Source organism: Sinohyriopsis cumingii, chromosome 2 (assembly GCF_028554795.1).
Source record: "Sinohyriopsis cumingii isolate HCF-2022 chromosome 2, ASM2855479v2, whole genome shotgun sequence".
NCBI classification, from domain to species: domain Eukaryota; kingdom Metazoa; phylum Mollusca; class Bivalvia; order Unionida; family Unionidae; genus Sinohyriopsis; species Sinohyriopsis cumingii.
The window spans coordinates 105,705,690-105,730,547 of NC_142962.1; the positions used below are offsets into that span (position 1 = coordinate 105,705,690).

Here is a 24,858-nt window from a genome sequence, read left to right on the forward strand (position 1 = left end):
GCCTCGCTAGGCGCTAAGCATTAAGATGTTAGCATTAGGACTGGTCGGCCTGGTGTCAGGATAATGTGACTGGATGGGACATCATGCTACATGTCTTCGGCATGATGTCCCAGTACCAGACACTCTAAACTGCCGCACTGCAGACATCTTAGCGATATGACTAAACAATTGTTAAAGCTACGTTAAAAATCCAAATCACACACACACACACACACACACACACACAACAGTGGAACAGATAATAAGTAGTCATTGAAGCGGGTGCACGGTGGTAGAGAAAAGGAACGTTTGGGCTAGGTACAGGTGGAGACAAGGAGGGAGAGGATTGTGGATAAGGTATATTTTTTTTAAAAACTTGACTATAGCGAGGACTGACAGACAGTCCAAGACCAAACTTGATAACATTGAAAAATATAGTGCGACTAATTAGAATGACAGACCAAAACCAATAGATGGGCAGACACAGTCACAAAAAATGGAAACAGACATATAGTCGGAAAGACCATGATATATACACATAAACAGACAGACCAACAGGCTGACAGACAGACAGACAGAAAACAAAAAATATTGACAAGTCAGCATAAGTGATTCATACATTCATACATGTGAAGTAAAATCGAATAAGTTATAAATTTATTCATGATACTGCATTTATTCATAAGGTTATCAGCAGCCATTCATGCCATACACGACTAATTACGCATCGCCATATGTGTCCAGTGAAAAGTTATACCAATATGCTCACAGATGAAGGCTGAAACCGTATCAAAGCTCTTAGTGACCACTGATTACAATGGTTTTGCTTATGGCAATAAGGACGTACAGATACAGCTCTGTCAATCACGATATAATAAGCAATTTGGACAATGGTACGTTCTTGTTGTCTCCTATCTGTGGCAATTTGGACAATGGTAAGCTCTTGCTATCTCCTATTGGTGGCATTTTAGACAATGGTACGGTCTCGCTGTGCACGCGTCTTAGTGATCAGAACATACGTCGATGAAAAAAGATGACAAGTGTCAAGAAATTTAAGATTATCTTTCTAAAAAGCTAAAATTTGGGCTCCAACTACGTTTATGCAGGTCTTACCTGGAAATTAATAATGCAGTCTCTTTCAGACAAGTTTGAACATGTTTAGCTTTCCAATTTCGGCAGTCAACAAAAAGAGGAACCAAAATATTATTTCTTTTATTCTATTACCCGGTGGAACATATATCAGTTTTTAAAAATTAATTTTAATACGTCATTCTCAGTCCAAATAAAGTTGTCTCATGATTAAGTAAATTAGTTATTTAATGAAATTCAAAACGCATCTCCTTTGAACTCATTTTTCATCACTTCGTCTTTCTAATATCTATCCACGAACTTCGTATATACCTACCTATGTATGTATGTATGTATGTATGTATGTATGTATGTATGTATGTATGTATGTATATATGTATGTATGTATGTATGTATGTATGTATGTATGTTTGTGTACACATGCATGTATGAACCCCTACATTCACTCATCATTAGATAGATAGATAGATAGATAGATAGATAGATAGATAGATAGATAGATAGATAGATAGATAAATACATTTTTAAACACAAGTAAGATATTGTTCTGAATACATTTTAATCCATTACATTATTACAACCTAGTCCCAGATTAAAAATGATTAATTTTGCAAACGTTCGTAATCAAATATCATATGTCATAATCAAACATAATACGTCATAATGAATCGTAATACAGCAGATATAAATGTCATTTCATGTATGTACGAATCCTGTAGAATAGAACGTGTAGCAATGATATATTTGGCCTATATTGGGAAAGGATTCTTATTACACGGCTATATTTTGCATTCAAGTTTTCCTCTTTCGATTAAAAGACAACTATAAATTATTGGTATGTACAAACATTATATGTTTTCTACATCGTCTGCACGAAGAACCCATACAGAAAATAAAGCATTTGTAACCAATGGTCTAAAAGGTCTTAGCCTATTTCTGTTCTCTCCTGTGGAGGTACAATGATTTTCCATCCGATTCCCCAGCAATTATCCACTCATCATCTTCACAAATTCTGTAAGAAAGAGAAGAAAAAATAACGAGTACGTATTAAATCACTATAAATTTAACACACACACACACACACACACACACACACACACACACACATGGTCATCCCGGATAATACTGTCTTTTTTTATCAATAATAACCTTAATAACAACAATCATAACAATAAAATAAAAATAATACCAACAAGAACTACAAAAAGTGGTAATCATAAGTAAATTAATGAATTGTTATGAATATCTGTATTGTGTGTTTGTCTTTGGTTCGTAGCTGTAGCTTCTTATTTAGATAATGATATATAAATAGATTCGTTTTTTTCTTCTTCTTTTTTTCTTGTTTTTTTTTTTTTTTCGTGTTCTATATATTGAACCTGTTTACATTCTGGGGTAATTTCTCATTGATTAAATCGTGTGGGTTGTGGTGCAACATAAGTCACCTGGGAGGTATTGCGACTTAGAGTTGTAATAGAGTTCTTTAGATGGACATTAGAATAAAGAAGAAAGCAATTAATTCATTCCTAATTCCTATCTTATTGCTGTTCTTAGTTAATTTGAGAGGAGTCCTTAATTTAAATTATTTAATGCAATTGCAACGTACTCTTATGATTGATTGGACTAAATATTTTGTGATTATTGTTAATTCATTCAAAGGATTCTTGAACAATGCCATTGTGATAAATCAAAACTGTACGCACTTCAGCACATTCAATGATTTTGGTACATCAGCACATTCGAGACATGGAAATCATTAGGAACACTATCTTTTAACTTGTGATAGAAAGTTTTTATTATTTTTACTGGATTTAATCCTCAGTGCTGTAAGTTCGTCTTAAGAATATCATTTTATAACCTAGAGAATTGTATTTTTTATACGTTTTACATAATTTATTGGATTTAGCTTCTTTTTGTTACTTTGTTTACGACCATAGAGTCATAAGAGAATAACGAACAGCACCGAATGCATTGTTTAATTGAAAACAATGGCCTCTAAACAGATAGTAGTTTTATTGTATTGTATTTGCATGTGAGTGCCCGTTCGTAGTCTTATTGGTTTAACACGAATTTATATTAAAAAGTAAACTTTTAAGTAATAGACGCTATGGTTATTACTTTGGTCCCCAATACCTCGTATCTCTCTCTCTCTCTCTCTCTCTCTCTCTCTCTCTCTCTCTCTCTGCGTGCATCAAGTAGCAGCCCGCAAATAGAGACTGAGGTTAATAGATAGCAAGACACCCATTCAGACAGCAAACCTGAAGTGGAATTTATCTTGGGCATGTCCTTTGATATAAAAGTTCACATTTTCGTTTATATTTTAAAGATGAATCTAATATACTAGTGTGCATTAAAAGAAAATCCATATGACCTGTTGCCAAGGAGAAATAATGATAATTTCTCGACCGGCCTAGTTTTATTCCTAGACATCAGGCAGGCGAAAAGAGACTTCTTGGTCAATGTTTTGGGTGGTTAAGAATCCACACTGGCTTTTACATACTGCTTGATGATCATTTCTCAATCGATTATCTCGTCCACACGATACTTGCCATAACCAGTGGTAGTTTTCAATTGGCATTAAATTCGAACAGCGGTCATGGTGCAAGACTGTATTTACACCAAACTATGTTACAAAATCGTAATTAATTTATTGGCCATTTAAATGAAAGTCATCAGTTCTTCCCACCAAAATCGGTATTTGGAACAACATTGCTGGTTAAATTGTTGTTTCCCGGAAACATTCACTTGACTCACTTATATAGTCAGCTTTGTATTAAAATTCTTAAATGCAAATAGCTATACTCTTAAACTATATAACTGATAAATCATGATTTTGTACTAGTTAAGATGGTGCTTACCATATTTGTTCTGTCTAACACAAACTTTAAATTGTGAAAGGATCGTATTTATATAAAAGTTTAAGAAGTTAAAAATGAGTAGCACCGAAAAAATTCACTTCTATCACGGCATAGTTAGCACATGGCCGAGATTAATCGTTCATTTGAGCGAGAAATGGCAAAGTGTGCGTAGTGTCTGTGTGTGTGTGTGTGTGTGTGTGTGTGTGTGTGTGTGCGTGTGTGTGATTTGAATCTTTAACGAAGTCTTAACAATTTTTCAGTCCGATCTCTACGATGTCTCCAGTATAGCAGTTTATAGTGATTTCTAGCAGATATGTAGCATGACATCAAACCCAGTCACATTATCCTGACACCAGGCTGACTAGTCCTAACACTATCCTCTTAATTTTGAGCGCCCAGAGAGGCAGCTGTTCGTACCATTTTTACAACTCCTGGTATGATTCGACCGGGATTTGAACCCGCGACCTTCCGCATCCGAGGCGGACGCTCTAACCATTTAGACCACCGGAGTGGTCACCAAAATGGTAGATATTGAATGGCCTCTTTGATGGAGCTATAAAGTCATGTATAAGCTATAATCTACCCTTCTTGGAAATATTAGTTGAATTCATACGCAAGGTTTCCATGACCAGCCAGAGACCGGGAACTTGAGTTGGCAAAGGCGACCGGTCGCGTCACTTTACAAAGGCTTGTCGTTATCATACCTGTATGTTAAATGTTTGTTCAAGGATCAAAAGGAAAGACCACTGGGTGAACTGGGGGTATTCTTTTTCGTCCCCAAGTTGACAGACAGCGAGAGGGACATTGTCCGCTAAGTTTGATTGGATCGGTCCATAGCGATATCCAAATGCATATTCGAGAAATGGTCTTGAGCCTACGTAGAGAATTATTTGACGCGAGGCGGAATTATGTAGATTGTTAGCTTGTGGTCAGAATTAATTTTGTGATTCACTATTAGGTTACTTCGTAGTAAACCAGTACATTTATTAATGCGTTATGCTAGAATTTACACACGCTTGGATTGTGAATTTGGAAAATGGTTGAAGTACGTAAGATTATTTACTCTTAATGTATGCATGTTTGAGAGTATGAATATTTGTTTATTTACCTACTTTGCGTGAGTTGTAAGGTAAAGAAATGCGTCTGATTATTGGATATTGTTTAGTTTAACGGGATTAGGAATATGTACTGATCTTGATATAACATTCAGTCAGTATACTTAATTGTTGAAATGTTTAAAGGCAAGACCTTCAAAAATACTTTAAATAACATTATTCAAAAGTATGATATGGTCTGTACTGAAAAATGCTATAAACTCCATGAATGCATGAATGATACAAATTATTTCACATCAGATAATTAAGGGATGATTTCAAAGTACCCGGATAAAACAACTCTGCTATACTCCTATAGCGGAGTTGTGGTCTTTAGATGCATAGATGAATGCAGATAGCTTTTGTTTTTTTAGTAACCAATGACGCTGTATGGAGAAAAGGATATATACCTTCATAATCAACGATGCCATTTCCGTCTTGGTCCGCCTCGTGAATCATTTCATTTAACTCCTCCTCGCTCAGCTTCTCGCCCAAGTTTATCATCACCTGCCTGAGTTCTTGAATTGTGATGTAGCCGTCTCCGTCCTTATCGAAAACTTTGAAGGCCTCCCGAAGTTCCTCCTCAGGATCCCCGTCCTGCGCCTTCCTGGCCATCATCTCGATGAACTCTGGAAACTCAATGGCGCCACTACCTGTGAAAATAAATTGAAACAAATTTGTAATTCAATCATTTATACCAATAATTCTAACTGAAATAGGGCGCGTAGCGATATACGATAATAAACCATTAGATTATATTGCAACAAAAGCGTATACAATTTGCAGCAAATCAGCATAATAATATGCCTTTTCTTTGCTAACAAATCACTTCAAACATTTCGTCAACGGTGAAGGTTATACCTAAGCAGCAGAGATGGCGAACCCACCACTTTTAAGAAGGTCCTTTTTAAAAAAACTAAAGCCTTTAACGAAAACGAAAACCAAAGGGTCAATAACGCCAAATCAAAGCCTCTAACTAACCGAGAGTTTCTCTAATTCGGTTAGTTTATTTTTGTTACTGTATTTTTGTCGTTAGTGTTTCTTAAAACGTATGCGCGCGTGTTTAACCACCGGACGTTTCATTGAGGTCGCACCTCCTCTGTTGCTGTAATTAAATCCAAACATTTCATCAAGGCCTACACGATATCGTGATCGAGGGTCATGCAAATTTATCGTTATAAATCCGTGTGGGGACGACTGTGCTCGCGAAAAAAAATTTTTTAATTTAATTATATCTAAGTCTCTGCTACGCCAAGTCGGATGAATATTTCGTAGAGTATGTGTATCAACTCCATTAAATACAACTAAAATATTACAGTTATCTCTAATCACTTTAGGTATTTGTGTATATCGCTTAGTAACATAAATCACGTCTGTGTTTTTATGCATGCCTCTGGAAAATATTCTAGCTGGATTTGACTGTTTATCTAGCATCACATCATCGTATACAACTAAATTGTTAATAAATCCGTCAAGATTATCTACAGACGGTGCTTCACCGATATCGGTTACAAAATCAATAATATCATCGCCGTTTTCATTTAAAACTTTTGCATTTCCATTAAAATCTTTAATCACTTCGTAGCATCGCCGGTCGTCAACTGATGGTGCTATCAAGTACGATTTATCTCATTTGATCCATCTCATTATCAAATTAAGTAGCAATTGTGTTTACCAGACCCGGACGGCCCAAATATTATCATTCGGATAGAATTTGGTAACGCTGGATGATGTTTGACTGGTCTTGCTTTCGTGTCGTTGAGAAATCAATTACATCCATGTTGTAGAAATATAACAAATAATATGGATCTATATTGCGTTCGATGCAAAACATTCACCCCCACGAGTAGACTTATAACTATAACAACAAAAAATAAACGGCGTGCGGTTACAGGCAAGTGTAAACGATGTGGTACAAAAAATATGTATTTATTTCCAAGAAGACAGGTGGTGGTATCGCTACGTCGCTGGGAAAATTATCAGGAACTCCATGGGTTAAATACCCAGGAGAAAAACATCTTCCAGGATATAATTATTGCGGTCCCGGTACCAGACTTGATATCAGACTCGATAACCAAGACCAACCAAGGTTTGGTGAGTATTCAGTGAATGCTATTTATCAAGCATGTCACGTTCATGATGTAGTTTATAAAAGTAAAGATCTGCAACAACGACATATTGCAGATGTCAAAATAATTCATGCTATACAAAAATAAATCTTTCAGAGAATCATTATCTAATTGGTTGGTAAGATCTACTATGAAAGGTAAACTAGTATTAGGAAACTGAGTTTCTCAGGCCGATAATTAATCAACCAATTATTATTATAATGGAATCGAATTGTTATAGCCCAAGTGGACATTGGAAGGGTAGAGCAGCGATTAGTAAACTTGCTGATACAGCAAATGTTAAACGTGTTGCCACTGCAGGTGGTTAGCACGACAGGCAATATGGCTAATTAACTACCACCGCCTAAACGAATCGAGTATACACATTTTGATGTCGGCGTTCAAAATGAAGTTCATAAGAGGGGTATATTATTTTTACCACATGATACTATTAAACTTGGAAGACGTCGATGAACATACAAATACGAGTTAACTGTCGTTTACGTTGCAAGTAGATATAAAGAAGCAAAGCCGTTATTAACTAAAACAACTGAATTTATCGGCGAGGATCTGGACAACAAGGTGGTCCACGATGGCCACAGTTGCTACAGGTTGATCCTGGCAAAGAATTTCAGGGTGCAGTATCATCGTTGATGAAGCAACAAAACGTCACAATCAGACGAGGACATACTTCAATTGATTATGATCAGGCACTTGTTGAACGATTTAACCGAACACTTGCTGGGCGGTTATTTGGATATCAATACGCGAAGGAAATCATTCAGAAAAATAAAAGATCTCACGAATGGGTTACTACCAAGTGTGATGCTGCACTGAATAATGAAATTACTCGTGCAACTATGAAACCCGTTAACGCAATCACACACAAAAATATACCAATACAACGAAATGACTTTTCAAAACAACCAGTACTGGGTAATGTGACTGTAAGATAATTATATGAACCCGGTGAACTTGAAGGTGGTAAAAAAAAGAGCGACTGATCCTCTTTGGAGTGTAACTACACATAAAATTTCCAGCGTAGTACGATCCACGGGTAGACCTGCACTATACAGATTAGATTCATCTGCTCCTCAACGAGGATTTGTACACGAACAATTACAAGTAATTCCTGAAGATAATCAATTACCACCGCATTCATTTTTCTGAGTTAGCGCCTCGACGTCGATTACATTCAAGACAGGTCAGTATCACTTTTTCACGTGTGTGACCAAGACTACTATTAATTCTATCTACGGTAAATTGTCTTGGATTATTAAGAATATTGCTCCACAACATAACTGTGATACAGCTCGCACAATAATTATCATGTTGTTGTTTTAATGTCATGATAAATTCAGCGTCAGGATCAAAGTCGCGTTTATTTTGTTTATCATATTGTTTATAACTAATTTTTTTCGTACTATATCATCGCTCACAACTTTGTTATTGGTGCCAGCAGTTTCTGTAAAATTTACGATAACTCTCCGCAACTGAGATATTCTTCTGACTGGAGACACTGCGAGATAAACTAAGCTTGACCATTCGATACGATCATCAATAATCTAAACAACTGTATCAGAGATGGTTAATCCTTGTGATGAATGAATCTTCATTGCGTATCCTAATGTCCACGGAGATTATTCCATTTTCAGCACATCCTCAACAGCACTGACATCAACTAAAACAATATCATTTAATACAAGATTTTGTTTCGTCCTTGACTCTGTCAAAGATCCTAATAGTAGTCTGATTAATTTCTTAAACTCTCTTAATTCTGGATCAAGAGCTCTATGATCATCAATTATCTCCTCATACTAATCTACTAACATTTTTAGCCATTCGTGCGGAGACCATCCAACAAAAGGTGGTGGTTGACCATGATCTCCGCACATGACCACAGCTGTATTCTTCAACAATAACCAGTCGAGAAATATTTTTAATATATCTTTAGATACCGTGCATATTTCATCCCAAATGATGATCCTTGGAAAATATTGCTCGCCCATTCGATCAGGAGTCCATGCGTCACCTTTCCATCGGAAGAAGCTATGATAAGTACATGATTTTACTCCTCGTTCGCTCATTTCTCTTGCGAGTATTTGTATAGGTGTTAAAACAACCATATCAACTGAACTCTGCCGAAATAATTCAATAACACGAGTTGGTTTACCAGAACATTCTGGTCCGTTTAGATAAAAAGTCTTATGTCTAGTCACGGAATCACATACAGATCGTGCTGATAATAATTTTCATATTTGATTATTTTTGTAATACATATATTTGATTTCAACGTCGGCGGATTCAGAATAATTATGTAACATTTCTTGTTTTATTCTCCATTCGCCACATGACACACCGTAAGTAGTACTTATATAAACTAAGTCAGCAATTCTAAATATTTTTTTTTTGTTGATATAGAATGAATTCGTAGCAACTCTGATAATAAATGTATCGAAACATACGCGAGCATTGAGGATCTTAAATGAGTAAACTGCGGTGACTCGTCATCAATGTAACCAACAATTGTACGTAATCGTGTTCCGTTAGACAAGTAAGCGTTTTTTCGACTTACAAATACATTTCTCTTAGTTGCATCAGCAATTATAAACTCGAGTTCAACATCGTCTATAATTAATATTGTATAATGTCGTTTATGATCATATCGTCCTCTTTAGGTAAATTTATCGATTATTCTTCTTATGAACAACGATATTTATTGGAGCTCCTCCTATTTTATAATGTTTCTAATCGTGTAAAATCTCTCCTGTTATAGTTTTTACAATTATTGGGAATTTTAGTGTTTTTTTCTAACTTAGCGACATCATTAATTGTAGCTCCCTTATCCATGACTGATTCAGCCCATTCACCTATTTTGTTACGTCGTAGATCCGTTAACCCATTTCCACGTATCGCATTTGTGAAATGTTCGGTTACTCGTTCAGCTACGTAATTTATTTTCAAAAATTTAAACGGCGCTAAATCATTAATGCTGGGATTGTCATTTAGTTGATATATCCCATAAATAACCGCGGTTACACGATACGCTTGTGTATAATACGGGTTAGCAATACCAGTCAATGTTCCTGGTTTGGAATTTTTACTCAATATAGCAATTTTTTAATTATCAAGGACAGGGTCAAGTTTGTCACGGATAATCCAAATATTATTGCCTGTTTCGGCTAATACGATAAACTGTATTTTGAGGATATATGTTTGATCGTCAAGATAATTAATAAACGTTGCTGCTCGTTGTTCGTTCATTGTAGCATTGATAACATCGTCAATACCTTTGGTGTTGCGTATGATTCTGAATGTTGACCACACATGATATGTACCATCATTGCGAAATTCTTTTTTAGCATCTCGAATACTTTCAATCAGTTTATTCATCGGATCAAACAGATTTTGCTTCGGTAAGTCAGTGGTTATACTGTCAAGGTCAAATCTGGATTAGGAAGTTTGATTTTAGATAATCTGTCAGACTCTTCCATATTATAATTAGGACAAGTATATAAATTAAAATATTATATATATATATATATATATATATATATATATATATATATATATATATATATATATATATATATATATATATATATATCCTAACAAAGAATAAATGCCGGTGGCTAATGATAGGTTTTGCAAGTCCTTGTAACAAAGGTTGCATAAACGAATTCTGCGGATACCATTCTCAAAACGTACGGAGGGGGAGTCTAGGACCAAAACCATGCTTATGGTGTGGTGTTGGAGTTAGAGAGAAAACGCAGTTGTGTGTCCAATGTGGTGGCAAAAAAAAAAATACAGAGACCTGAAGCGATATAATGATTTAAAAAATAATGACAACAATGATAAAGTTATAAGAAACGCTGAAGATTATTTAGCTAGAATTGTAAAATAATAATTTAGATAAATAATAATTTAGACAAATAATATTATATATAACGGATCAAAAAGAGTTTTGTGAGACATCCTGACGTCAAGAATTATGAAGCATCTCGTGATGGTGTAATCAAACACTGTCGACTAAAAAACTGTTGGTTTTGTTGATAATTTCGGTTATCTAAGATCTGGTGCTGCGAGGAAGAATTATTAGTCATAAATTTGCCAGTCAGGAGTTCTATCATCTTTATTTTCATTTGCAAATACCAACGTGTTATTTGATGGTAATCCACCAAACGATCTTGCCCTGATATGAGGCCAACTGTAATATACTCGCAATTGTGCAAGAGCTATTTCTTTCACTGGAATTGCAGTCGTAAAAATAAAACTAAATTCAGTATTGACTGAGCTTACTGATGTCATTGTGGTTTTCAACGGTGCTGTATTCGTGGCGATCAGCTGTAACAGCTCTGTCATTATTTGAATTCCCATGATCTAAATCGCGATTTATTAAATGATGGTGATTAAAAGCATGGTATATTTTAACCATCGCGTCAAACTAAGAATATGATATTGCACAGTCGTTGAGGCTTGATGATATAAACGCTGACAATTTAGAATACGTGGCCGTAGCTGCGTTTAATTTCACCATGTAATTGTGTAATTTTTTTATTTGTACACGTAGATATATTTTTGAGATGATGATAAGAACAACTGCAATTGTAGTAGACGCGCCCGCGTAAATTATAAGCACAAACGGCGCCACTATCTTTGTTGCTAGCGAAGATACCCCTACGGTACCAACAACCGCTGGCTCCGAATAAACCACAACGTCAATAACAAACACGCGCCTACGGCATTATTTTACCTTAACTGTATAATCATCGATATTTTTTATAACTGTTTGCCACTCATGCACTTGATTGTATCTTAAATTTTAAACATCGATTGAAGTGCTTATTATACTTTACACAGTAACCAGTTGAGGCGTTTCAGCGACAAATTCCAGACACCACCAGTAAGACGTTGCGGTTAATTTTTTTATCCGGTGATTCCAGTATAAATGTTTCTTCGTCGCCGCTATTTAACACAATAGATACGGTTCCAGAAAACTTATCGGTTGAATGACGCCATGGATACGTTGTGTATATACTAAATTTTGCTCTGCTAAACACAGACAGTCTATACACACCAGTGACTTCCGCGGTATGTTTGATAGTGTTATTTTGCTGTGACCATGTTGACAATCCTGATAACACTGTGTATGCGTTGTTGATAATCAGCGCGTGAGGAATTTTGATTAGGTTAAGTTTTTAACGATATCAGGAATTCCTCTTATGATATCTTTTAGGCTTTTCTTAATCATTTCAATATTCGTCTTAATATCAGAGAGTTTCACGTTAGCAATCAACGGATTTTCAAAGAATTCATCTGTGATTTCATTAATTTTTCTAACGTTTCTACAAGTATTCATAAACATGTTTATGTGGACGTCATATTTGGCTCGTAGCGTGCATAATTTGGCGTCTACTTTACTATAGCCAACATCTACATAATTTTTTGTTGCGGCATCTTCATCAGATGCTGGATCTCTTAAAAAAATATTTAATTTCCATTCATGCTAAGTTGTCCTGTCATTGTATCGTCGGTGTTCCGCGAATGATTAGCAAACCTTCTTGCAATTTCATTTCTAATAGTTGCGATTGATACACTTGAGTCTGTGATTCTACCGCCGTCAGTAAACACTGGAATGGTATCCGTAGTAGTGCCAAGAACTCTCCGAACTGTGTCATTCCACTTGATATTACTCGTTTTTAAAACACCATATTTATCCTGAAAAACAGAAACTTCATCTCGGTCAACTCAAGAGAGGTTCATACTATCAGCAAGTTCGTCTTTAATCGCGTAATTTGACAGATCTATGTCGTCGGCGCTTTTTTTATCCCTTAATGGTACCACCGAGAGATCTTCCGTAAATATCTACCATTATACTTTAAGTTCCGTCTAAATCATGATTTTCAAACCGTGAGGTTTTTAAATTGTGCTCTTGTGTAAACATGCACGACTTTGTGAGGTGGTAATTTGACTTTGAAATAGCATCGAGTACAGAAATTGCTTCACGGCCGCATATTGGTGGATCAGTTATTGTTTGTGTCGGGAATGTTGAATACCAGGCTGGTACATTTATCGATTTTACATAGTTGAAACATTCCTGCGGCGGTGCTAATCCATACGAATCAAAATAAATAATTCCACGTGGATCAATCGCGTATGCAACCCAATGAGTATCAGCGCCAGTACTATTATCAAGATTAATAACTCCTGTCTCAGTATTGTTTGGTTTATGCGGTAACTGATCGAGCATAAAAACACCTCTAAAATATTTGAGGTTTAATTTTTAGCAGCATCAAAAAAATCAAAATTTGACATCGGCAGGACCGCTAGCGGTGGAACGTCTTGACGCTCCCTTGACGTAGTCAAGGCTAGATAATTGTTCCTGTAAGCTTCAGACCTTTTCCATTTACGGATTGATATTGGGTTCTTGGAAGTCTTAGACTCTATCCTGTCACTTTTTTTAATGCCATCCCAACAGCGGTTCCACCTGCACCTAACGCCGCTGCCTTTTCAACGGCTGTAGCTTCAGCGGCTATCAATGTTGGTATCGCCACGAGAAGTGGAAATATACCACCTGGTTTAGTTATGTCTGAAATGGCACCTACAGAAAGAGTAATTCGTATTCCAGTCTTGGCTTTCTTAGCATCGTTTAATTTTTTGAGTTGATGTTCTGACGTTCTGTTAGCGACAATTTAATTTGACCACCTGTAATATGGTTGTATTTTAGCGTTATTGTGGTTCCAGATTTTTTAACCGACGCGGATTGTCGTTTTTTAATCTGAAAAGGAATCAGACTGACATTAACATGATGATACGACATTATAAATATCAACGGTGCTCTAATTACAATTACATATTTTCTACTGGAGCGTCAATAACTCTCATTCGTCCACCAAAACCTTCGAGTAAACTTGATTTGTCGATGAGTATAACAGCGATTGCTCTGTAATTAACACCGCCACCTGTATTCATGCTGGCTCGAAAATGAATATCAACAAAAGATTGTCTGGACAAATCAAGATGCTCTAGCGAATAGCAATAGATCGGATGCAAATTTTTTAAGTCAAGTTGTGATATTTGCAAACCAGTGTCTACGCTTTGGTCGCGTCCCATAAATGTCATTAACCGATGATATACACGTGCTATACGATTTTGATCATAATTCAGTAGTATGTTTTCAGCTGGTTCTTGTTGTCCGTTTATTCGTAAAGAAACTTCACTAACTCCAAGTTTGTCAAATATCATATGACTACGATTATGTGAGTTTAATCGCGCAGATTCCTGAAAAGCAACAAATATATGTCGCGGTGCAGAAACACCCTGCTGTGATGCTATATGCCACGTAAATAAACCATTAACGTTAGTTTGATTATTATCCTTGATTGCTGTTAACCATGACAACGATAATTTACCACCTTGATCCATAAAAGACAACAATCGCTGATCTTCGGTGATCGTTGGAGTCATTACCGGCATCCACAACGAAAGTTTTGCTAGAATTACTTTACCAGCATCGCCCACAGGTCACTATATAGCGTCGTTGTAGGTAGCCTTTCTTACAAGTGCAACTGTATGTTTAGCTCCAAAGATAACTTTTCTAACATTTCTACAAAATCCAAAGATGTGGGATAGTAGAATTGGACATGAAAAACCTCTACGATTTCGTCCCAACATTGATCGACGCGTTGTAAATCCTAAGTTGTATTCTGGATTAGCACCGGCCACATATCAACGTCGGCGGCGTCGTCAAAAATTTCTTGGTCGCCTTATATTAAACGGTATGTCGCTAGGATGGTCGGAAGTGTCCTTCGCAAACATCATTGTGGGGCCGGCTGATCTTGTATAATCATCAGAGTATCTTGCTAAACCTATTATTGTTGTGGCAACGTCGACGTCTTTCTGAATTGTTTCAATATTTTTTCCATCAATTATATATGAAGCACTGTCAAACAACACCATGATGCTGTTATAGACAAAACCAATTCTAACTTCATCTGCATATGCAGCATCGTCTGTTTTTAAGATTTCACTTTCTACTTCAATAAAAGACCCAGCGGGTAAGAAATATCTACTTGTATCATGGACTTGTAATTCGACTCGTCCACGCTCATTTGGTAGTTGTGCTCCATAAAAATAAAATTGATAATCGTGTACAGATTCATCCATGAGAACTGGCGCATCCATATCGAACGCTGGATCGATATGCGCTTAAACATCTTTATTATAATTATCTTCGTCTAACACGAAGACCACTTCGAGAAATACCACTCCCCACTATCAAACTTGAAGCTATATTTTTTTCTGCTTCAGCGGCCAACTCTGTTAGTTTTTTTATTTGCGGCTTGATTTTTTTACTGTACTGATATTTGCAGGCATAATTTCTGTGCTAGCTAATTTTACTGGTGGTTGCGGTCTGACAACAGGTTGTCTACGTATTAATCGTGCTAGTCTTTCTTTGATTGCCGAGAATGCTTTACCGGCAACTTCACCAACAGCACCAATACCTTCAATAGCTTTCATTGATAATTGTTTTGCAATAGTTGCTACTTTTGGAGCTAACCTTCTGAATAATCCTTGAACAACGTCGCCAAGTCCATCTCCGTAAATCATTTTGTAAGTTGGTAATCGTGAGTTTACTACTCTGACCATTGTAGGTTCACGTTGAGCATTATGTACGATCATCTTATTTATTATTCATTTATTTAATCACTGTGATAATCATCAATGATTTCATCAATGAGAGACCGATAAACTTTAATGTCCATGATACCGCCTGTAAATAACCTTCGACAAATATCAGCTGCTTCATTAATAATTTCTGAGAATTATTTCCAGCACATTTTCTTCCTATGATGATTTCCAGTCGTTCTACCTCAGAAAGAACATTGTTATGACAAGCAATAAGACCATTTTCCTGGGTAGAAAACCACTTCCAGTAGCGCTGGTATCAGGTGCATCGTAAAATTCTTCCTCAATACTAGGTGAACCGAATGGCGTTTTTTTTTTTAATATATGATAATATATCTCCTGGTAATGGAACTTTTTTAACCCCTTCCACTTGTTTCTCAAATTATTCAAATTCATCCTTGTATTTGAGTGCTTCTAGTTATACCACGAGATTCTCGAAATACAAAAGGAACCCAATTCATTTCTGGAACATAAGCGATATCCTGCTGCGGCAATCGCTACAGCATTCTTTTGAAGTAGATGATAACCTTTTTCGGTAAATTGAGCTGGTGGTTTTTGTTCTAGTTTTGGTTTTGGTGTAACAAGATCTCTGACATCACTGACCTCCTCGCGGACTTTATCAACGCTATCGATTACTTGTTGATTTTCGTCTTGTAATTGTGGTTGAGCAGCACCCATTTCAACTGGAAGCTCTTGTAGAATCTTGTTTGTTTTCTTAGTTCTTTCTGCTAATTTTCCAGTTGCTTTAGCGGTTTGCTCCAGCGTAGGAAGAAAGCCTTTGGTAGCCTTTGTAACAGGTCTAAATAATTGTTCTGCACCTTCTGCAAATTCAGCTTGAGATTCTTGACGCTGTTGTTGTTTTTCCCGCATAGAATCTCTCACGAGGAGAAATTTTTTTGATTGCTTTGAATCTATATCGAGCTAATCTAGCTGTATGAGACTTAACGCTGGTGCCTTTATTGATAAAACAATGATTTAATTATAGCAGCAGAGAGGGCGCGACCACAAATAAGTGTCACGGCAGGTAAACACGCACGCATACTGTATAAACAACCACACTAACGACAACAATCAAGAAGAACTTAACCAATTACAGAAACTCTCCGTTAGTTAGAGGCTTTGGTTTTGCGTTATTTACCCTTTTTGCGTTTTCGTAGAAGGCTTTAGTTTTAAAAAATGACCTTCTAAAAATTGGTGGGTTCGCCCTCTCTGTTGATTCCTACTATTGGCAATCCTTGGTACTCATTCGAGTACATCAACCCTCTCAAATTACCTAAAATATCTTTCTCATGTGATGCGCGTGGACGTATGCGATATTAATCATGCACATACCAACGTATCCGTATATGTATGTCAACATGGGCAGAGAAATTGATCGTATCCGCTTTTATCTGAGAAGTGCATTGACTGAACTGAACGAGGTCTTACAGATAGTGCAAACTTTATGGTGCATTTTTTTTATTGCCCTGCATACAATCTGGTATGAATGTATGCTAGTATTTTGATGTTTTCATATGGCATGAAGAAATGCTAGTAAGTTGGTATGCTTTAATATGGCATGAAAGAAGGCTAGTAAGTTGGTAAAATTGTATTTGACACAACATAATTTTTATGGATTGATAAGAAGATTCATCAGGCTTGGTAGAATTTTTAATAAGATGGTACGTTTGGAACTAGTATAATAGAGTACTGATAGGTTGGTACACTTTCATCGCACATAACAGAATGCTGATATCTCTGTAAGTTCAGCTGCCCTTATAGATGCATACATGTTCGCAATTCTTCAAAGTAAGATAAATCTTACCATCGGTGTCTACTTCATTGATCATGTCCCGGAGTTCTGCCTCTGTTGGTGCATGTCCAAGCGAATTCATCACGTTTCCAAGCTCTTTTGTCGTTATTGTTCCATCCCCATCCTGATCAAACAGGTTAAAAGCTTCTTTATACTCTGCAATACAAATAAAAAGCACCTGCATGATTATGATTTGAAGTGCGAAGATACAATACTGGTCACATGACAGACGTCAGTCCATTTTATTTGTGTAACATAAAACATATGCGACAACATTTTCTTGGCCGATTAGAACCCATACATGAAATTTGAATGGTATAATGTGACCAGAAGTTAACAAATCACAACAACAAAAACTTACTAATATAATATTTCTCAGGCCGACTTGCGCATAACAAGGGTTTTTATATTGGGACCAAATTGCTCCAATTTTCAAAAGAAATCACAGACTGGTATGCAATTACTTCATACCTTCTTGTAGTAATAACAGTTAAGCATCAAACAAATCTGCCGACAACAAAGAGTGCCTTTTGGGTGACAATTATACGGGCATTTTATATTTAATTATCTGTGAACATTAGAAAGAAGGTAAACAGTGTTAAGCAAACAAAGCATTCTATAATTAGGGATTAGCTCGATTATTACCCACCATGACCAATAAACATATAGTTTTCTGAAGTGACAATAGTGCACAGCACAAAAAGCACAAACAATTTTGAGAAATGTAAATCAGTATGAAATATAGGTCATAGTGACATAGGTTTGGATGACAGAACGATTATATTCCAATAACGCTAATTTGTCGATAAAAGCATAAACTGACTGCAAATAAGCGGAACCTGTATAGAGGTTAACATTGGTAAAACAATATTTGTTTGATCTTCTGTCATAAAATGTTTTTTTAGGACGACGACGATACCAAGTACCAGCATCATTTCACGAAAACAGGTTGCTGGGAATGACTACTATTGATATAATTTATAAATAAATATTGAGAGCACCGCGCCTTTCAATGATGATTTCATTTGACTATTATAAAATATAGGTATATGCAAGATTGATGATCACAAAATATACACGTAAAATGCATCTTTGAAAACTAGTAATTAGCCTTTATTTCTATATGTTGTAAATTTTACTTACCTATCAATGATTTACAAATCCACTTGCCCGACTCCCGGGACAAACTTAAATTCGCTTCGTTTATACTCATATTTTGAAGATACTAACCGATTCATAAAATTGAGAGAGGAATATCAGATACAAGAAATGTTGCTGAACGTCGGTGTCTAGGTAAAATACATTAACTTTCTGCGAGTTAAGATACAGACAAGGGGTCGTGTTCAGTTTCTAATGCTTCATTTCCTGCAAATTTTATATCGTGCGATGTTTCCATAATACATATACAACACTTTTTGCCGTTTATGTGTATTGCATTCTTCTTCTGCATACCAGTCTACAGTTTATTTTATATATTATACGTGTTATTTCCATCTTGTAGTTAATGTCAAGGTCAGTCTCGCATTTTCTCACGCAGAAGATGTGATAATAAGAATATATCATATTTAAAACAAGTTTTGACAAATAAGAAATACATATTTATTTTAATTTCTCATTTACATTTTAGTCGTACTATTTGTATGTATCAGGGATTCGCCGACTTTTCGGATCTAAGTTAGCATCGTTGACAGATGTGTGTTTGGAAATAAAATGGACTCGTCTCAAACGATTAATTGCCAGGAGGATTTCGTTCAAAGGGTAATTATGTTAGGAAAATGTAGCACTCACAAGCAGCGTTTATATGTTGTTTACCTAATAATTACAGGAGATTTGATATGTACCGTTTGGCAAACACTTAAATGGACAAAAGCCGGATTCTCAAATATATTGGTGCACGTACTTGATTCAAGGTGACTGTATGTATATAATAATTGTAAAATACCGGTAAATGGATAAAGTAAGCGTTCACAAATCCTTGAAATGTGAGTGTAAATAAAAAATTACAACTAAAAAGACAGTATGTACTAAATACGTGTGAAATACATACAACAAAACAGAAAATTAACTTCAATAATAGGACAAAATCACTTAAAATGCCATCACTAGAAAATCTTTAACTATATGGGAATAAAGGGTTCATTAAAGAACTGCAAGCTCTAATCAGTTGTGGCCAGAAAAGGGATGTATTTAATACACTCTACGAAAGAAACACGTCTACTACCATACGGACCACAATCAATCAACCTCCGTACAGTGAAGACAAGTTAAGCCGCTATTGTTCTAAAGAAAACATAACAAAAAAACTACCTGAAATACGTATTTGAATCCCAGTAGAAATGCCTCGGGAAGTGACAGTTGATAAAATGTTGACTTACGAATAGTATGATGTGCATACTAGAAATTGCAAATGAAAAGTAAAAACAAATACAAATTTGGTTCTTTATGCATAGCTTTAAAGTTATAAGCTGATGTAAGAGATGCATATACCATATAATATGCAACCACTGAGGACAAATGGACCACGCACCAAGAAAGTGCACAAACAGAGAAACCCCAACCAAAGACTTAAACGAGGGTAAGACTACACCCCAACCAAAGATTCCAACTACTACAACTGCGTCAGCTTCTTCGCCCCGCGAAAGAAAAGAATTACTAACAAAGTGGACCACAGGTAGAGACGATACAACTCGATGTAACCACAAAGAAACTACCATGATTACGACAAATGAGAATGAAAAGAAATAAGGAAACACAACAAATGATCCAACGCCCGCACCCTTTGTAAGAAAAGAATTGCAAACGAACGGGGATGCGTTAGGAGATGAGTAGATGTTTTGATAACCAATGAAAAACCGCATGAAAAAGAGATGACCATGATTACAACAAAAAGGAATAAGTCATTGAATGGAACCATGAAAAAAAGAAGCCACCGAAAAAACAAATCAATAATAAGTGTTACCAACTCAAAAGACCGGACACAGACCTCCAAGAAAAGAGATCAGCAGAGACCACAACGGGGAATCAGGCAGAAGTGAGGCGAAGGAAGAGAAAGACAGACTACTAAAGACCACACATGGAAGAACGCTTTAAAATGCTTATAGACAGTGTCCAGATATCGCCCAGTGAAAGATACAAATATGTGAAATACCACCATACGAAAAAAATTGAACTAGTGACACACCGTAGCAAAGAAACTGAGACAGAAAAAAGACAAGCAAGGAAAGAAAAAACAACAATAACAGCAAAGAAAGAAACGGAAGAGGTTATGTAAACGAGAAAAGAGTCAATCGCAAACATACATAAAGCAGTTGAATAGAGAAAGGATAACTCATAAAACTGACTTGAACTTTTAAGCCCAAACAATTAAACATAGAAACACATTAACACAAAAATCTGTCAAAATTTACTAAGAAACAAACTTTCTCAGGCACTGGAAAGGATAGAAGGGAAAGAAAATGCCGACAGACAGAAAATATCTAAGCAATGACCTGGAAACCCCAACCAAAGAAAACATGGTTTTCTTTTTATAGGGAAAAGAACGTTAAGCCTCAATCCAGAAATAATTTTCAAAGGTAAACAATAAACCGTAAGGTATTTAAAATGTAAAATGAAGCTCCAAACAGCCATATATTCAGGGAGGGAAGTACAGTTATCCAAAAAAATGACATATAGTTTACTCTCTCTCTCTCTCTTTCTGTCTCTCTCTCTCTCTCTCTCTCTCTCTCTCTCTCGTACAGCTATTTCCAAATCTTGTCTACCTATATATGTATCTGTCTATATGCATGTGCACATCCACATACTACGTCTGCATTTGAATCTTTCTAATCCACATATTGATCTACGTGTTTTATTAACATATATATATTTTGGATAGCATTAACTATCAGCATATGCTTGTAAAGAGCCAGCAAGATACAATGGAAACACAAATTTCGATAAAATTAATTTGATTTCCTAAAAATATACAATATTTTGGTGGTTGTACTACTCATGTTGAGATACCATGTTTGGTGCAAGGTCAAATTTTTCAAAGGGGAAGTCAAAATGTGTATATCCTTAAGTATATATGCTTGCATGCTTAAATATTTATGCGCAGGAAAGGTTATCAATGCGACCCACCTGCAATCTGCTCCTCTGTCAAGTTGGCAGCCTGAAAGAAGAAAATTTTACAGAGATTTGGTATGCTAAATGTACATCTGTGTATGCGTGTGCGTGTCTGTGTATGTTTCAATTTTTACGTAGCTTTCAACAGTTTCAGTCGCATTGCTACAACGACTGCATTGTGGCAGTTTATAGCGATGTCTAGCACTGCAGCATCATACCACAGATTTATACAATCATGTCCGTCCCAGTCACATTATCCTGACCCTAGGCCGACCAGGCCTAACACTTAATGCTGAGCGGCAAGCGAGGCATCTACTAATACCATTTTTATAAGTGTTTGGTATGACTCGGACGGGCTTCTAATCCGCGGACTCTGTAACCGCTTAGGCCACCAGAGTGGTCTTTAAACTATGCATAAACTATTAAACAACAGTGACCTACTTTCGTTGTAAGGGTGTATTACTAACAGAGATGCATTTAATTCTCAAGAATCATTACTCTAACACGAACAGTACCTAGGAAATGAACATTAGAAACAAAACGTCAACAAAGTCTCTGAAAAATGAAATATAGATCATTGAGACGTCTGTTTAAAATAAGGGTGTACTAAAATAAACCATCTTGAAAAGTTTCATAATGTTAAGGACGATAATATGCAAGTCCATATGTGATCATAAGCTACTATCAAAAACCGTTATTTTTAAGCATCTTTATTTTAATTTAAATATTTCAAACATGCCCTCAAATTCAATACACGAACAGGGAAAATACAGTTTGCATCAAGGGAAAATCAAGAGTCGTACACCATATAGAATATCAGGCTACTTGACTTAGAAGTTGTCTAATTTTCTATTTGAATTAGCAGTTTCTTTTTCAATATTTTATATAATGCTTATGACAACTGATTAACTGACAAACAGCAGGATTCCATTCCAATTACATCTATAAGCATAATACTTAGGATTAAATGATTCATATATTTATCATCATCATAAATACCAGAACTTATATTTTGAGGGGAAATCGATATAATTGAATTCGGCTTTTTGCACCAGTTTAATAGAGCAAGATCTCCATACATCACTAGCAACTATACATTCAGAGAAGAAAATGTAAATAGACAATTGTTTGCCTTTACAGAAAACAGAGTCTTATCAAGCAATATATAACCATATACGGACGTTGCCTCGTTACCCAGTTGAGAAGCAATAAGTTGTATTGGAATTCCAACAGTTCCAAATGAGCCACATTAGTCTTGAATGTACTGATGTGCCAAAAGTCTTGAATGAGCTGATGTACCAATATTCTTGATTGTGTAGGTATATCAACCGTCTCGAGGTACCACCATGATATTATCGAGAATGTATGTTTAAATGAGTCCTCATTAATCCAAAAGTAGTGCAAAAGGTCAACGAGCACTTTGTAATTCCAATGAATAATTTGAATAGATAATTTAACAAAGGTCAAACACATGATATAGATATACATATTATTATAATCAGCAGATTTTTCTCTCCCTCTATTATGACTCTCTGATGGTGTTATCCATCGTGTTGGAACAGTTTATATCAATAAATAATAATCCAAACAAGTTTCTTTTGTTTTATAGTTTTGTTTCAAATATTGAATTTAAAATCGAACCAGAATTGAATTTTTCCGAAAATCAATAGTTTTAATGAAGGTAGATTCAGTATAACACAAATAAAATGCTTCTATGTTATACATGTATTTTCCATTCAAAATTCGACACAGTTTTTTAATGCATGAGATCTTTAATGGCATTACAATTTAAACAAAATGTAAACACAAAAACGTAACCAAAGCAAGGAAAGATGAAATGTAGGTCACAGTGACCTATTTCTGTTGCAACAGTGTGACACTACCATATATAAAAAGTGAGTAAAGTGTAAAATATATACAGTTTTGACCGACTTTTGCAATGAGAATATAGTACTCCTCAAGATACATCATCTCATAACGTTTAACAGTTCTAAACAGGACGATATGTACACAGCATGCAAACAAAACCTATGTGGTCATGAATCTGAAGCAAAAACGTCACCGGAGACAGGTAAATGTGAAATGTTAAGCTTAGGTGTACATAGCTTTCAGAAAATTGAGCTAAATTTACATCGATTTTCATGTAGCATGAAATCCATGCGCCTACAGAGGGATTCATTTTACTCATGAACCGTCTATTCGACCGACCGTGTTACCTACTTACTTACCTACTTACATACCCACTTACCTATTTACATACCTATTTACCTACCTGCCTGCATACATACATACATACATACATACATACATACATACATACATACCACACCGATGACCTAGCAGTTAGAGCGCCCGCTTCGGATCCGGGAGGTCGCGGGTTGAAACCCAGACCGAGTCATACCAAAGACTTATAAAAATGGTAATAACAGCTGCCTCGCTAGCATTAAGAGATTAGTGTTAGGACTGATCGGCCTGGTGTCAGAATGATGTGACTGGATGGGACATGATGCTACATGTCTGCGGCATGCTGTCCCATATTCTCATACATACATACATACATGCAGACACACACACACCAAACACACGCATGCACGCACGCAAGCATACACACACGTACACACACACACACACACACACACACACACACACACACACACACATACATACATACATACATACATACATATCAGAAGGCCTAGTTATTTGGTGCTATCGTCATATAGAATCTCGCAATAAGTTCACCTTTTCTCATTTAGGTAAGCTTTTAAACAAGTATAGATTCGTTCCGATTCAAGAGTGAAGGTAGCACTCCTAAACCTCGATCACTGCAAAAACAAGAGTATTTAAAACAATAGAATACATTTTATAGTACCGAACTATGACCAGGCGTTTTCAATTTACTGTCTCTCATTTATAAACTTTTAAAATAAACCGAAATAAAACGTTACCATTTCAATAGCTGCACAGATTGTGGATCCCTGCGTCTATATTTCCCCGACACCAAAAGAAAACAGACCAGTGACGTTATGAATTTAGTTTCCAACTAGCAGATTCATAACAGGTATAAAAAACTATATCCTTAATAATAAAATCTGAACCGCGAAGTCAACATGTTTGAGTGAGGGGGCTGGTCAATACACGTCTTTGAC

At 36.0% G+C, this 24,858-nt stretch overlaps 1 protein-coding gene across 1 annotated transcript; it reads right to left on the reverse strand.

Moving 5' to 3' along the window:
• Positions 1-1,610: 1,610 nt before the first annotated feature.
• Positions 1,611-24,858, reverse strand: LOC149805556 (calmodulin-like). Its single transcript, XM_089950163.1, has 5 exons — positions 24,658-24,858; positions 21,725-21,755; positions 17,618-17,761; positions 5,428-5,670; positions 1,611-2,080 (listed from the first exon to the last, which is right to left on the reverse strand). Exons 1-5 carry the CDS (start codon positions 24,658-24,660, stop codon positions 2,055-2,057), a joined length of 447 nt encoding a protein of 148 aa, XP_089806289.1. The 5' UTR covers positions 24,661-24,858; the 3' UTR covers positions 1,611-2,054.

Bases quoted from the DNA above. Each gene is read 5' to 3' on its own strand.
- LOC149805556 (XM_089950163.1), bottom strand. The intron at 17,762-21,724 runs GTGGGTCGCATT...TTTGTATTGCAG, and splicing joins GACAGAGGAGCAGATTGCAG to AGTATAAAGAAGCTTTTAAC. The intron at 2,081-5,427 runs GTATATATCCTT...TCTTTCTTACAG, and splicing joins TGGCATCGTTGATTATGAAG to AATTTGTGAAGATGATGAGT.